General features: G+C 35.9%; 1 protein-coding gene across 5 annotated transcripts in view; it reads left to right on the top strand.

Annotated features, from left to right (window-relative positions):
* The first annotated feature begins 892 nt into the window (after window positions 1–892).
* LOC127844343 (EF-hand calcium-binding domain-containing protein 4B-like) overlaps window positions 893–16,885 on the top strand; it is a 67,182-nt gene continuing 51,189 nt past the window's right edge. For 4 of the 5 annotated variants that reach the window (XM_052374466.1, XM_052374478.1, XM_052374488.1 and 1 more), the window contains exons 1-2: window positions 12,606–12,699; window positions 13,975–14,293. In XM_052374466.1, coding sequence (XP_052230426.1) covers window positions 14,026–14,293 — 268 coding nt within the window. In that variant the 5' untranslated portion in view covers window positions 12,606–12,699; window positions 13,975–14,025. Of the gene's footprint in view, window positions 1,017–12,605; window positions 12,700–13,974; window positions 14,294–16,885 lie in introns of those variants that run through there. The other variant, XM_052374469.1, reaches the window with a different exon arrangement.

Genomic DNA, 16,885 nt, shown 5'->3' on the forward strand with positions numbered 1-16,885 from the left:
TTTTCACAGTTTGGTAAATTGACAAAATTTTAAAAAGTTGTTTCAGATTCGCAAATTTTCGGTTTAGGTATGATATTTGTGAGGAAACAGTACTACAAAACATTTGCCATGGTCTTATATAGCCATTATATGCATGTTTCGACGATTTAAAAACCTAAAAATTATAAAGTGTTGCAACGCGAAACGATTGAATAATTTGGAGAGTTCTGTTGTTGTCGTTTAAATTTGTGAAACTATGAAGATTGCTTATATAACGTATGAAATATGCAACTGATGTATGCTTGGCAGGATACTCAGTTGGCTAATGCATTTTTACTTCAGGATTCCGGGGGTTACTGGTTCGAGCCCTGCTGCGGGCTACTTTGTTTTTCCCTTTTTAAATGTTATTTTTTATTTTTTACTGGAGCTTTTAAAGTTTAATGTTGACATTTATCAATATAAAGCATTTAATGACAAACTTCAAAACATGCCAAAATCTGTGAAAAGGCCCCTTTAAAGTCCAACTATCAATTGGGACTTTCGGACTGGATATGGTTACAACTATTTAAATTTTGCTTTTGGGAATATGAGCTCAAAACTTCTATAAAATCAGCTAATAAAGCCTTGAAGGGTTAATATCCATTAAGGCATGTGTAGTTACAATAACGTACTAACAAAAGCCTTTGTCATTGCTTTCCTGGTCTAACAATTGTTTATCATAGAATTAACAGAGAACTTAAACTGGTATTACATTTTAGGCAAACACTATCTTGTTAAGTGCGAAAAACTTGTGCTTTATTGATAAAAAAATGCATGAATATCTAAATCAAAATTTGTGTTTTTTTATCTGCATGATTGTGGAGGAAGTACATGTACACTGCAAATTGTGATTACATATTCAAACTATTATCTGTGAATGGGTCAGTTGGTATCTGTTTCAAGGGTAATATTTAGCAACTAATGCACACAAGACAATCTGGAGTATGGTAAACTTCTGAACGATTTGCTTCATATCAAAATTGCTGGACTAAATCTCTGTAAGTATAATATTTATATTAATTTATATAATTTTGTGTGTCGAGTTGTTGTTTTTTATTTGAGGCAAACATTTATGAAGCAATGTGCATTAATGATTCTGGAATTTCTTGTTTAAATGGACATTAAACCCTTTCCCACTCAGAAGCAAATTGAAAATGGATATGTGCAAACAGCATAAAATCAGAACAGCCTGCGAGTAACTCGCAGTTTGTTCAGGTTTTATGCTGTTTGCAGCTCAGTATCTCAGGGTTGGAAATGAAGCCTTTAAAACCTGAATTCAGTAAAAAAAAGTCTTTAATTAAATTCTACTTTTTAAGCGACTACAAATGCGTCAAAATACGTATCTTAAAGTGGTAAAGGGTAAAATGGTTGCATTTTTGTGGTGATACATTTTACTACCATGATATTTTTAAGGAGGATTTTAATGAACACAAAGTGACCTGAAAATAACCCCTCCTGGTTTGTTGGGAATAATCAACAAGATCATTTTATAAGGTTCATAATAGCATTCTTTACCAAATTGTGTTACAGCGCTATTAAGATAACCCTTAGTATGTGAGCAATAATCCGTGTATTGTTTTCATTGGGAATATGAACACATTGAATACTATGGATTCATTTAGTTTCGTTGACATTATGTGTGGTGGATATGTATAATCTGCAATATTCATTTGATCTTAAATTTGTGGATTAACTTATAATGCCTTATAAAAGACTTAAGACGTAAACATTTGTTGAACATTTGATTTTTAGTTGTTTGCTTGCGAACAACTAAGGTTAGTACTACACATTGCAAGACTGTCTGCTCTTAACTACACTAAGAATGATAACCACCACATCTGAGGCTTAGATTAATAGATGCGGGAAAATAACACTTTTGCTGATGAACAAGTATAGTGGGATGTTTTGTAACCTTGTTCATAGTGCATGCTACATGTACTACAGCGGGGTTAAATTTGTTATTTCTGGGAAACGTTCTTTTGTTCTCAACAGATAGCGGCAATCTTTTGTATTTACGGGTGCTAACAACGCAATAGTAGAAGGTTAAGCTTGTTTATATTCATAGTACTCAATTTATGAAGCGTTGAACATGCGTTCTCCAATTACTACAGGTATACTTTTGAAATACAAAAATGCTTTATAATTGCATAAACCGAATATAAAAAAAACAACTAAATATAACAAGAAATATCTTTAAAAAAGGTAGTCTGCGTAAATGCTGACTTTTAAATAAAGTTTGCAATTTATGTTTCTAAATAATTAAATTGAAAACAAAAGTTTAACTATCATGTTTTTTTTCCCCTCTTCAGCCGTTCAGGGGTGGCGAAATCAAATGTCCGAGTTGCCCTAGTCGTACATTTGCTTGTCTGGGCAACTGATTTTTTTCAATTAAGTTGTCCGGGGACAACCAGTTTTTAAAAAGTCGGGTCGAGGAATAAAAAAAAAATACATTGTATTGAAGCCGTCACAAATTAAGTTTTACAAAACGGATGTTGACACGCTATTACATTGTCAGTGCTATTTGCGAAAAAATCAAGCTAAAATACGGGCACTCTCCTGCGCAGTGATTTCCCTTATTCTATAAGAGACCGGGAGTATGCTGCATTTTCAGCATTCGGCCCGATTGTTAGACAGTGTACAGACTGGTTTCTTTATTTTTAGAATCAGACGGATATAAAAGTATCGAACTAAGATAACCAAAACACGCTCTTCCTTGTTATTTAAGACGACTTTAAAGGTAAAGATGGCATTTTTTTTTTAAATCTTCAACAACGGAGCAGAAACCCGAAGTTTTGAGAAGTCCCCCCCCACCCCCCCCCCCCCAAAAAAAAAAAGATTACATGTATGATAAAAAATATCATCTAAATAAATGCACCAGGACTGTTCAAGAATCTTGGCTAAAAGATTTTCCATGTTTACCAGTTGATGCTAATTAAATTGCTACATGTAAAATATGTAAGCAGTTCCCCCTTTTGGCCAATACTAAGTGTGAACTTTACACTGGAATGACTGTTAATGTAAGGACACCTTGTCTGCTCATGAAAAAAGTGTCTAACACATGTCTTGTCAACTAAAAAGTGATCAAGAAAAGTTTGAGAAAGTCTTTATATTGTTTATAATACTGCTATAATGAATGTACCATGGAAATCCAACTACAACTAAAACACAAGCAAATTATACTCATTTTATTTATTCCACATTATTTTACATTAATCAATAAATGCGTTTATAATTTATATACACATTAAGGGACAACTTTAGTTCACCAACGGACAAGTTCCTAAATGGTTGTCCGTAGACAAGTATAGTTTTTTTTAGATTTCGCCACCCCTGCTCTTAGTCGCATATTCACCGCAAGAAATGTGTATTATCATTGTCAAACCACACATGCGTCCTCACATGCCGTATTATGAGTATATTTCTTTACCATCGAAATATATCGGATGTTAATATTTGATTCACACCCAGTTTTCTTTCGACACATTTAAATCAAACTTTCATAGCCGGGTCATGCGAAAATGTGTCATATGCGTTTCGGCCAGCATGTGCATTTGTGCAGTCTGGTCAGAGGCGATGCTGTTCGCTATTAAATCACTCAATGTGTTATGGTCTCATTATGTATCTCCTGACCAGACTGAGAGATGCGCAGACTGAGTGGGCTATATATATGATGGGCGCGTATGGAATGAGACCCATTTTTGCATGAAGAGGGTCATTAAAAATCTCATTGTGAATTGTAAATGGCACATTTTAGCACAATGCTTTTTGATACAAAATTTAATTCAAAATAGCAAACTTGTAAATAAGGGCAGCCTATCCAGGCGTTCAGGAACAATTTCCAGACGTGCTGACCGAGTACGGCAAACATTTGTGGTTGGATAATTAAACGATTTTCCTCTTATTGTGACACTATACTATTACAGTAATGTTTGTTTTCTCATCTTAAAAGCAATACTGTGTTTATCGATAGTCAATTATATATTCCCCGGATGATTTAGTGAACGATACTGACCCTGAAATTCTGCGAGATGGATTTTAACGCTTAATTGTAACTGGGCCACAATTTGTGTTGTTTGAACATACAGACAGTAGACAGAATTCCTTACACTGAGCAGTGCTACATCCTTTGCGCTGAGCACAGACACAGTGATGTAGCTAACGTTCAGAGGTTTTATCTTGAATCAGCCTACTAAATATTCGAAAATCTTCATGCGTGTCTGCTGGCGTTATGTTACATTTAAGGTGAAAAGCTGGGTAAAACAGCTACGCCGAAAGAGCGCATTAGTGCTCTATATCTATGTTTAAGTCAGAGATGTTGACACAGTGTGAACTCCTAGGGTAACCAGTAATGCATAAACAACAAAGTACAGGTCAACAGGGCCGTCTTTATGACTACCTAATTCGTGAGTAAAAAGTATATTGCTCGCAGATTTTTTTTTTTATATATATTTTCATCAATTATCTTATTGCATATTTTGAATTTGTATATGGTGTCAAAAATCAAAAGTTTTGTACAGGGAATTTCCATCATGAAATAATATTCTAAGTGAGATAGGTATTCGATATTCCAACAATATTCATTTACTATGATGGTGATTGCAAATTGTCTTTATATTCAGTTTTTATTTTTTATTTTCATTATACTTTCTATGCTTTCAGAATGTCAAAAAAGGGCTATGTTGTTCTTTTTTTGTCTAAGTTATCTCTATAAAATAGATAGGATGATAAAAAGTGCAAACAAATCTCGACCCATGCATTATGACAAACTCTTTATAAATTTAAATGGCATGTGTTTATTTCAGACTTGCGATTAATTTTGAAAAATGAGCTGCATCTAAAATTATGCAAAATAAATAGCGAACAACTTCAGTGCCTTCAGCGCTTTGATTTGGTTGAGCTGACAAAACAAAAAACTGGGAAAATTAATGTCCAACAAGAAATATTGGTTTCATATAGTATGCAACAACAGGGTGCAGGATCCATGGGTTCACAGATGATTACACACGGCTTGACAGAATATAAACATTATGTGACCTTCAAGAACTGCAAATGCTAATCTGGGACAACTGTTTGCGTACATGCATTAAACCCCTTTTCACGTTTCATTTGTTTCCGCTCAATCAATAATTTGATTTTTTTATCAAGTTTTTTACATGGAAACTTTGTATGTAGGTTGCTTACGTGCAGAATAAGCTTGGGATTGCATTTTGGTGAAGTCAGAATAAGGTCAAGGTCATTTAAACAAAAAAAAGAAAAATGGTTTTCGTGGAGGTATTGTTTTAAACTGTGTGCATGGTAGCTTACATGGGGGCCTATAAGTATGGGGTTCCAGTTGTGGTGGATTTAATTAAGGTTCAAGATCACTGTTTCTAAAAATAGAAAAATGGTTTCCACTCAACAATAAGATTTTTGGTGTTTTTTTTTATAGAAATTTAGTGATTTTTACATGCAGACCCAGCTTGGGATTCAATATGAGACTAAATGGATCAAGATGAAATCATTGCTACTCAAAATAGAAAGAGTTAAGTATAGATGGAGGATTTGTTCTAAGATTTTGTGTTTAGGTAGCTTACATGCAGATCAAGGATATAAAAATTATTTAAAATAAAGTTGATTCATGATTAATGCTTTGAAAACCTGGTTTTGTGTAATTGTTTTTTGTGTTTCTTTTATATATAGAATAATGTACTTTTTTAAAGACAGAAGATGTAATCAAGTTGGTATAAAGTTCATACAAAATATGTTTTAAAGATTAATATGTAACATGTAGCACTTGTACCCAATATCTAATGCCTAGTTTTGGATTAACCAATCACAAATACATTATTATTGAAAAATGATAACTAGGTACTTGAGTACTCACCCATGGCTTTAAGTTAGATGAGGAAGTTTGAGAAACATAAAAACAGCCCTTTGGGAAAACACGGCTTAATGGATGTGAATAAAGTTTCATCCCAGATTAGCCTGTGCAGTTTGCACATGCTAGTCAGGCTCATTGGATCATTGTCGACCTGAAATGGCCCACAAGTCACCCAGGGGTGACTAGAAGCAGATTCATGTCACCCAGGGGTGACTTCAAGCCGACGCTGACAAAACTCACTGGACTTAATACAGTTGTGGATCTACGTAATTAATAGACCTTTAATCAATTTAGTTTTTCTTTAATAATTTTGCTGACTTTCTTTAACCGTGCCGTCTGCCAAAAACCTGCAATAATCGGATGGTCAATCAATTATCATGTTATCATAAGACAACTTACAGCATGCGCGAAGAGGCACGAGTGTGTTGTTAATAGCAACCAATATTAAGCGACTTCTTTGTCACGGTCAATTAGCGATCCGTGCGGGGGGTAAATTGTGTAACCGATAAACAAAAAGCAATAAACTTATTAATAACGGTAAAATGCCTTAGCAATAATAATCATGCGGCTTGATTTTCGCTTTTCCAGTCTTGCTTACTCAAATAATCAAGCGACTTGATCTTCGCTTTTCTGGGCTCGTAGGGCGAAATCACGGGCGTTAGAGGTAAATAATTGCTCTAGTCGCCCGTTGGGTAGTCTCTGATGTGTTTACTTATTTTCAAAATTTGAGACAGCTATAGTGGGCAGCTTCCCACACATGTGTAGTAAGATTGTTCATGAACCATGCTGGAATAGAAATCTTACTTTTTGGTCCCGGCTGCCAACCCTTGATCTTTCAATACGTTGAGGCCATTTGATGGTGGGCCTCTGCTATTTCTATTTCCTTAACCCTTTAGCACTTAAAAATGTATTTTGATGTATTTATAGTCCCTTAGAAAGTTAAATTTAGTTAAAGACCTTTCCTCCTAAATTCAAGTTTTAAAGGCTTCATTTCCTCGCAGTTACTGGCAGGCTGTTCTGGTTTTATGCTGTTTGCACATAATCATTTTCACTTAGCTTTTGAGTGGGAACTGGTAAAATAGTGCGATTGTATATTGCACAGCATTTTCCTGGGGCAGTTTGTGTGAAAAAAACAGGGGTTCTAATGCAGGCCTTGGTTTGGCTGATTTTATTCAGTCATATTTCCAATGGCAACACGTGCCTTTTTTAACAAATCCATACCCCTTATTCCCAATGGATGTATTGAATTTTCAGATGTTTGTAAAAAGCAGCAAAGCATTGAAATAAAGAGCTTAAAATTGTAATATCCATTTAACAGGTTAGGATAATTGTTTAAAAGTTAAAAATCAAGCAATGCAACTGTTTCCCAATTTAAATTAAATAGATGCAAAAATTCTCAATTTCACATGAATAGGTCATATTTCTGAAATGGTGAAAAAGAGCCATGTGATGTACAACAATCACTAATAATGGCCTTTCCACTTTCAGTCTTTCTTCTTGTCTCATAAAATAGTATGTACTTATAAAATGTTGGTTGATCATTTTGTTGTTCATTTTCTTTCCCTAGGGCCTTTTTTATTACCTTAACCATACAACCAGACAAGGGTCTGCCTTTAATGGCCAACAATTGTTGATATACTAAAATGCACAAAACTTTTCCCTGGAGGCAAAAACAATTAGTGACCGCCAAATGTTGCATCATTGGATAGAGTTTCCATTGAAGCTCATTCAATAAGCTATTATAATTAATCTGGTGCTCAGATATCAAGTTTCTTAGCAACTTGATTAAAGATTATTAACGGGAATTTATTTTGTGTTTTGTTTACAATTATTTCAGTAAAGAAGTATATTGGGCACATGATATTAATTGTTGTGTGCCTTTGTGTAAAACGGAACTTTATAAAAGCAGGTATTTTGTACAAGATAAAAATGTAATATTATTCTGTTGGAATGACTAATTTTAAGGGATGATCGAGTTTTTTTTTTGCTCCTGCCATTTCACAAATGCCAATCAACACCCTTATCTGTTACGGACCCATAAACTTGCATAGTGCAATCATAAAGCAGTCTTGCAGTCCACTTGCATTTTCAAGATCTAGTGTTACATCACTAATCAATAAATATTGGTTTGCAAAAAAATAAGAATTGAAAGCATGAATTTAAGCATGAATTTAAAACTGCACAAACATGTTGGTACATGAAATTGCTCTCAATTTAAAACCGTGCAAACATGTTCGTATGTGAAATTGCACTTGTTAAATTTATCTCTGGCAAATTCAAATCATTTCACAGAAGTAAACTTACATGTGCAAACAATTATAACATTTTTTTTAAATTGTATAAGTTGATTATTTAAATCTTTTTTAATTAGATTGCCAACGTCACAGTTTTGAAACCATTAATTACTAGATTAACTGCATATCTTAATTATCACATGCTATACCCTGTTTCCAATGTAATACAACCATTACATATTTTTTTTATTACACATGTGTAATACAACATTTTAAAGCGTTTTCATTGGCTTAGTTTTCGTTTATTGACCAATCGCATTTTGCTTTGTAAAAGCCGAGGCATTCCAAATGACGTCAGGAAATGTAAACAATATTCGAGATTTATCATTATGTTTGCGTTAATATTTATTTAATTTGCTCATTTAAAAGCATGTGATAAAAAAGATATGACACACGTTGTCATATCATACCATATTTTATTAAACTCGTCCAGGAAATTCGTTAGTATGAGCTCGCCAAAGGCTTGCTTACTTATAACAAAATTCCTGAACTCGCTTAATAAAATATGGTATGATATGAGAACTCGTGCCAGATCCTATATATATTACGAATGTGATTTGAGTAAAAAAAAGGCAGTCAAGTTACATCACTTTTGAACTGGTATGTCCCAATGACAACTTATTGCAATATGCCTTGCAGGTGCTTCAGATTGTAGAATTGATATGGTGGATTGTAGTATACCTTTAAGCATCAACAACCTATTATGCAGTAACAGCTTCAGGTTTCAAAACAAACATGCAATTAACCCTTTACTACTTAGATACATGTTTTGACACATTTGTAGTCCCTTAGAAAGTTAAATTTAATTTAAGACTTTTCTTACTAGATTCAAGTTTTAAAGGCTTCATTTCCAACCCTTTGATACTAATGAGCAGCAAAGAGCATAAAACCTGAACAGTCTCTGCGAGTTACTCGCATGCTGTTCTGGTTTTATGCTGTATGCACATAATCCTTTTCACTTTGCTTCTGAGTTGGAAAGGGTTAATATAACATTCCGTAAAATATGATGCAAAACAGTTGAAAATACTATGAAGGCCTTTTTTCAGTCACATTTTTCTGGCATTTTTGTGGGTTTGAAGATGATCGCCAATACAAAATAAAAATACATGTGCCTGCCAGAATGCCAACCAAGGAATCAATACAACAAGTTTGACATTTTTGGCCCCTTTTTGCCATTCTGGGGAGTATATTTGTAGTCTTTATTATTTAATGTGTTGACACATTGGACACCTGCAAACATTCCAAGACAAATTAACTAAAACACGCAAAATTGTTGAATTGATATCCCCCGCCAATATGCTTCTGGACACAAAAGTTTTCTGAACGGATGGACTTCCCATTTGACCTCAATGAGTGACCTTGACCTTAGCCCCTAGGATTATGGGTGTTAAATGTGAAGCACCCCCAGATGATTGAGAACAACTATATAATGGCAAGTTTCATGGCTCTGGCTCATGCGGGGCCAGGTCAGAGATTTTCACTCATTTTTTTTGTTATTTTACATTAACTTCTTCATTTCTGCACCAATTTACTTCAAATTGAAACTGAGCCTCTCTTATGACAATACGGTCAATCTCAATTATGCATGGCCCCATTACCAACCCTGGGGCGCCCCAGCCACATAGGCCACGCCCACCCAAAATTGCCTTTTACTATAATTTCTTGATTTCTACACTGATTCACTTTAAATTGATACTGAACCTCTCTTATGACAATACGGTCAATCTCAGCTATGCATGGCCCCATTACCAACCCTAGGGCACCCCGCCCACATAGGCCACGCCCACATAGGCCACGCCCACCCAAAATTGCCTTTTACTATAATTTCTTCATTTCTACACTGATTCACTTCAAATTGATACCGAACCTCTCTTATGACAATATGGTCATTCTCATCTATGCATGGCCCCATTTCCAACCCTGGGGCGCCCCGCCCACATAGGCCATGCCCACCTAAAATTGCCTTTTACTATAATTTCCTTATTTCTACACCGATTCGATACTGAACCTCTTTTATGACAATACAGTCAATCTCAACTATGCATGGCCCCATTACCAACCCTGGGGTGCCCCGGCCACATAGGCCACGCCCAAAATTGCCTTTTACTATAATTTCTTCATTTCTACACCGATTTACTTCAAATTGATACTGAACATCATTTATGACAATACGGTCAATCTTAACTATGTATGGCCCCATTACCAACCCTGGGGCGCCCCGCCCATAATAGGCCACACCCACCCAAAATTGTCTTTATACCCACGCTTTTTGAAAATCGTGGGGATATTGTGGTTGTCTCCGCAGTCCTTCCGTCTGTCCGTCCGTCCTGGCCACTATCTCCTCCTACAATATTAGCACTAGAACCTTGAAACTTACACACATGGTAGCTATGAGCATATGAGCGACCCTGCACTATTTGGAATTTTGATCTGACCCATAGGTCAAAAGTAATGGGGGTTGGGGTGGGGCTGGGTCAGAGATTTTTACTCATTTTTATGCCCCCCTTCGAAGAAGAGGGGGTATATTGCTTTGCTCATGTCGGTCTGTCGGTCGGTCGGTCTGTCCGTCCACCAGGTGGTTGTCAGACGATAACTCAAGAACGCTTAGGCCTAGGATCATGAAACTTTATAGGTACATTGATCATGACTCACAGATGACCCTTATTGATTTTGAGGTCACTAGGTCAAAGGTCAAGGTCACTGTGACCCGAAATAGTAAAATGGTTTCCGGATGATAATTCAAGAACGCTTATGCCTAGGATCATGAAACTTCATAGGTAGATTGATCATAACTAGCAGATGATCCCTGTTGATTTTCAGGTAACTAGGTCAAAGGTCAAGGTCACTGTGACCCGAAATAGTAAAATGGTTTCCTGATGATAATTCAAGAACCCTTATGCCTAGGATCATGAAACTTGATAGGTAGATTGATCATGACTAGCAGATGACCCCTATTGATTTTCAGGTCACTAGGTCAAAGGTCAAGGTCACAGTGACCCGAAATAGTAAAATGGTTTCCGGATGATAACTCAAGAACGCTTATGCCTAGGATCATGAAACTTGATAGGAAGATTGATCATGACTGGCGGATGACCCCTATTGATTTTCAGGTCACTAGGTCAAAGGTCAAGGTCACAGTGACCCGAAATAGTAAAATGGTTTCCTGATGATAACTCAGGAAAGCTTATGGCTAGGATCATGAAACTTCATAGGTACATTGATCATGACTCGCAGATGACCCCTATTGATTTTCAGGTCACTAGGTCAAAGGTCAAGGTCACAGTGACAAAAAACATATTTACAAAATGGCTGTCACTACAACTTAGAGCCCATATGGGGGGCATGCATGTTTTACAAACAGCCCTTGTTTAAGGTTATTTTACTATAATTTCTTCATTTCTACACCGATTGTCTTCAAATTGATACTGAACCTCTCTTATGACAATACGGTCAATCTCAACTATGCATTGCCCCATTACCAACCCTGGGGCGCCCCACCCACATAGGCCACGCCCACCCAAAATTGCCTTTTACTATAATTTCTTCATTTCTACACCGATTCACTTCAAATTGATACTGAACCTTTCTTATGACAATATGGTCAATCTCAGCTATGCATGGCTCCATTACCAACCCTGAGGCTCCCTGCCCACATAGGCCACGCTCACCCAAAATTGCCTTTTACTATAACTTCTTCATTTCTACACTGATTCACTTCAAATTGATACTGAACCGCCCACATAGGCCACGCCCACCAAAATTGCCTTTTACTATGATTTCCTTATTTCTACACCGATTCACTTCAAATTGATACTGAACCTCTCTTATTACAATACAGTCAATCTCAACTATGCATGGCCCCATTACCAACCCTGGGGTGCCCGCCCACATAGGCCACGCCCACCCAAAATTTCCTTTTACTATAATTTCTTCATTTCTACACCGATTCACTTCTAATTGATACTGAACTTCTCTTGTGACAATACGGTCAATCTCAACTATGCATGGTCCCATTACCAACCCTGGGGCGCCCCTGGGTCAAACATGCGGCGTGGGGATACGTGTCGGCCTCTGCCGCACCATTTTTAGTTATTTAAGTGTATTTGTATACCATACCAAGCGTAAGCTCAATACCATGTTTTTTTAATTCCTTGCCTCAGTCCCAGGTGTATTTTTTAACCATCATGTGTATTATTGATAAACTTTAATCAGACATAAATAATGACAAATGAAAGTTATAGCCATACTATTGGTTTTGCATAAAATCTGATAAGAACAGTTTTTGTGTGTTAAATATGTATGCTTAATAACAAAAAGGGAAGAGCATGTAAAAATCATAATTATGAATTTGTTATGGTCATTTATCAGTGAGAAAAGCGACATGCAATCAATAAGATGTAACAGCTGGTAAATATTCCCTTATCATGTTGGAAGTGTCATATAGAATTGAGTATGGTTGTTTCTGGTTTATACAAATTGTATTTGCTGAAATATTTATCAGCATTTGATTGACAATACCTGGAAAAGGTTGGTTGTTATCGTTTTGACAAAATTATTTTCTTCTATCTTGTATTAATTCTTTTAATCAGATTCTCATTGATTACTGTTCATTCAGATTTGTGTGCCTTATATTCATAAAGTTATTACTTTACAGGTCAAAGATTTTAAGAAAAAATGCTAAATGATCTGTTTTCATTCATTAATTTTACTGGCTTTATATCATAAAAACATTTGTTTGGAGAATGCTAAATGATCTGTTTTCATTCTAATTTTTATGGCTAATCTTAAAAACATTTGTTTGGAGATACATTTTTATGCCCCCAAAGGAGGGCATATAGTGATCGGACCATACATCCGTCTTTCCGTCACACTTTGCATTTAGGTTTTGCGTTAAGGTTTTGAAAAATGCTCATAAATTCTATGTCCCTTCACATAGCAACTTGATATTTGGCATGCATGTGTATCTCATGGAGCTGCACATTTTGAGTGGTGAAAGGTCAAGGTCATCCTTCAAGGTCAAAGGTGAGAAAAAAAACATGTATCAAAGCAGCGCAGTAGGGGGCATTGTGTTTCTGACAAACACATCTCTTGTTTTATTTAATATTAATTTGTCTTAGCTCTGTAAGACTGTTTATGCTAAAATGCAGGGTCTTTATTATATATTGTCAAACTGAAAGAAAATTATTTACAAATTATTATCAATTTTCAATTCATTTCTTAATTGAAATTATAGATTTCTATGCAAGAAGAATAGACTGCATGAATTAGTTTGACAACCTAAGTTGACCATAGCTTAACCCTTTCGCACTCAATATGGCTTTATGCAACCAGCTTAAACCAGAGCAGCCTGCATGTAGAGAAACTGGCAGTCTGCTCAGGTTTTATGCTGTTTGCTGCTCATCAGTATCAAAAAGTTGGAGACAAAGGCTTTTAAACTTCAATCTAGTAAGACAGATCATAATTTCTTTTGATTTTCTAATGGAATATGTATGCCTGGAAATGGTTAAAGGCTTCCCAGGTATATACCAGTGGCTACTTGTAAACCATGATCTGGGTTGACTAACTATTGGTATATAATTCAGTGATAATCTATAGCACAAGTTTTAATAATCCAACCATTTTCCTTCAAATTCTTAGGCAAACCACCTTGGACTAACAGAGAAGCCCAACTATGTATTCTCATGTACTATTTTTTCAAGGACATTGATTGGTTACCTTGAGGAGATTATATCATATTGTATATAAATGTCTGCAAGCACTACTACGGTTTTGCTTATAGATCTCATACAAGTCTTTTTTCAGGAGCCTAGATACAAGGACTGAAAATCAGAGATCTATACAATCATCCTTGGCATGTCGTCGTACACTGAACATTTAGATGAAGAGGACGAGGGTGACCTTAACCCATCCAGCTCCGAAATGCAGCGATTGATGAACGAGAAAGCTCACGAGCTCTTTCAAGTGTGTGATACAGAGAAAAAAGGGTTCATAACAAAACGAGACATGCAGCGTCTTCAAAGTGAGCTCCCTTTGTCACCAGAGCAGCTCGAGCACGTGTTCGATTCACTGGACGTCGACGGCAACGGGTTTCTCTCCTTGGAAGAATTTACTGATGGTTTTGGTGAGTAAACTAAGGTTGTTGTATCTTCTTTGAGCCTCGTTCAGTGAAAAGGGGGTTTAATGCATGTGCTTAAAGTGTCTTCTCAGATAAGCCTGTTCAGTCCGCCCAGGCTAATCATGGAAGACACTTTCTGCCTTAACCTGTATTTTTGCAAAGAATAGACTTTCTTTAAACAGAAAATATCATAAAAGCGGAAAGTGTTGACCCTGATTAGCCTGTGTGGACTGCACAGGCTAATCTGGGACGACACTTTACACACATGCATTAAACCCCCTTTTTCACAGAGCATACCCATGGAAAGGGAGACAATTCACATCTTGCTGGCAGATAACTAAGAACCTCATATCCATACATGTATGTTGTTATGGAACACTTTCTTTATAAAGTATAAGGATAATTTAAAACCATTCTCACTCTATCTTCAATAAAACCTTTCTCATCTAGCCCACCCACTATTATGTACATGGGCATTATTACAATCAACAAAAAGATACATATTTGATATGTTTTCTGTTGATATGCTTGCTCTCACCTGCTAAGTTTTGTAATAAATACGCATTAAACATTCAGTATAAAAACAAGTCAGTCCTGGCCTATTATTCATATACGTTAACTGTAACAGCTGGCTCGGAAGTTGACTGAATATGATGTTATGTTGATGAGGATGAAGATGATGTTGTTGTTTTAGCTGTATAATGTTTAATTTCGGTATGGAGCAAATCACTGCAGACCCACAGATGACGTAAGGAGATGTAACAATTAATAGTTTTCTATGACCCACTTCCCTAAAAAATCCAAATCCGGTGTTCAAAAGTAAATTTAAACAGCTGCCACCTGATCTGAATGGCTTGATTGTCATCCATAATGTCCAATCAATTTAATTATTTCTAGTTAGCTAATGCAAAAATGCTAATTTGTGCAAATTATCTGTATAAAAACTGCATGTTTGTCTCTGAGGTTTCCATATTAACACCCAAAAACAACTTAATTTCTTCTTTAAAAAAACTTTCATGGATATATCAAGTCTTTCCATTGAAGCTAAGTTTGACCCTTTGACTCTTCAATTTAAGAGATATGAATTGTTGAGTCTTGATCACTTGAGTCTCTGTGAAAAGCGGGTTTAATACATGTACGTATAGAGTCGCCCAAGTTAAGCCTGTGCAGTTTGCACAGGCTTATCAGGGACAACACTTTCCCCTTTTGATATTTTTTGTTTATCAAAAATCTAGTTAATGCAGAAAATGTCTTCCCTGATAAGCCTGTGCAAACTGAACAGGCTAATCTTAGATGTCACTTTACGCACATGCATTAAACCCCCTTTACACAGAGTGAGGCTCACTTATATTCCTACGGTTTAGTTTTCCTCTCTTGACTTATCAAATTTAAGGAAAGCTTTTTTAAATATATTCAATGCTTTGTTCCTTACAATTTCTAGAAATGTACTTATGCAGAAGTTTATATTAAAGCACAGATGTTGCAATTGGCGTAAAATATCCGATAGCGATTAATAACAAAAGATGTAGGTGAGAGCAAAAACATGGAAAAAACATGGAACTGGGAGTGTCTGTCACGGTGGTACAAGCTTTCATCTATGATGGTCTTGTTCACCAATAGACAGATGGACATTAATTTGTGTGTGTGGTATTTCTGTTGCATATTACAAAAGGTGACAGCAAAATTAGAGCTCCACAATAAAAGTAAACAAAAAAACAAATATTATAGTCTTGGTCCAAAATGTAAGGAATTGTCTAAGAAAAGATTGAAAGGTCTACATAAAACTCTCTGTATTATTAATTACTGCCTATGATTTACCGTAACTACTCTATGTTTTCTGTCACTCTAAGTTTTCGGACACCCCTTTTTTTTAGCAAAAATTTTTATTTTACGTGACTCTTAATTTTCGGACACACGAGTTTTCGTCCATACTTAATGTCTCTAAGTTTTCGGACAGTATATTTTACAGCGCTATTTTACCAAATTTCAGTCCTGTTTTCTATATCTAATGACACTTCGATCATGAGGATTTACAACCAGATTAACATCATAAAACATGGCAGGTGCATGCCTGAGGGCAACGGACCATTACATTTGCGTTATTGGGTAAATAACCTTGTAAACCGGTATTAAACAATGGTCGCCCGATAGCATAAGCGTTATGACAATAACCAGGGGTAGTGCCAATTAACAGTTCAATTATCTACCGCAATGGTACTACCCCTTCTCAGTAAAATAACTGTGACAACTACTAAACGCTTCACATTGTGATGCACCCTATTGCAAGTTTTACGAACAATTGAAGGTGTTAGACAACAACTATCGGAAATGAACAAAGAATTCATAGGTAGTCGTTGATACAATTGACGCTATTTTCGGACACTTCAATTTTCAACTCTCAGTTTTCTGACACCTGTATTTTGTGAATATTTTTCGTATCTAAGTTTTCGGACACGAAAAAAGATAATTATTTTTAAGTGTCTGAAAACATAGAGTAATTACGGTAAGTTTTGTTATACCGTTCTGCTTTTTCAGGTCTTTTCAACTAAGCTTGTCACACTCGCAGTGATGCAATCAAGCTTTTACTTTCGTACTAGT

This window comes from Dreissena polymorpha, chromosome 1 (assembly GCF_020536995.1).
Source record: "Dreissena polymorpha isolate Duluth1 chromosome 1, UMN_Dpol_1.0, whole genome shotgun sequence".
Lineage (NCBI taxonomy): Eukaryota > Metazoa > Mollusca > Bivalvia > Myida > Dreissenidae > Dreissena > Dreissena polymorpha.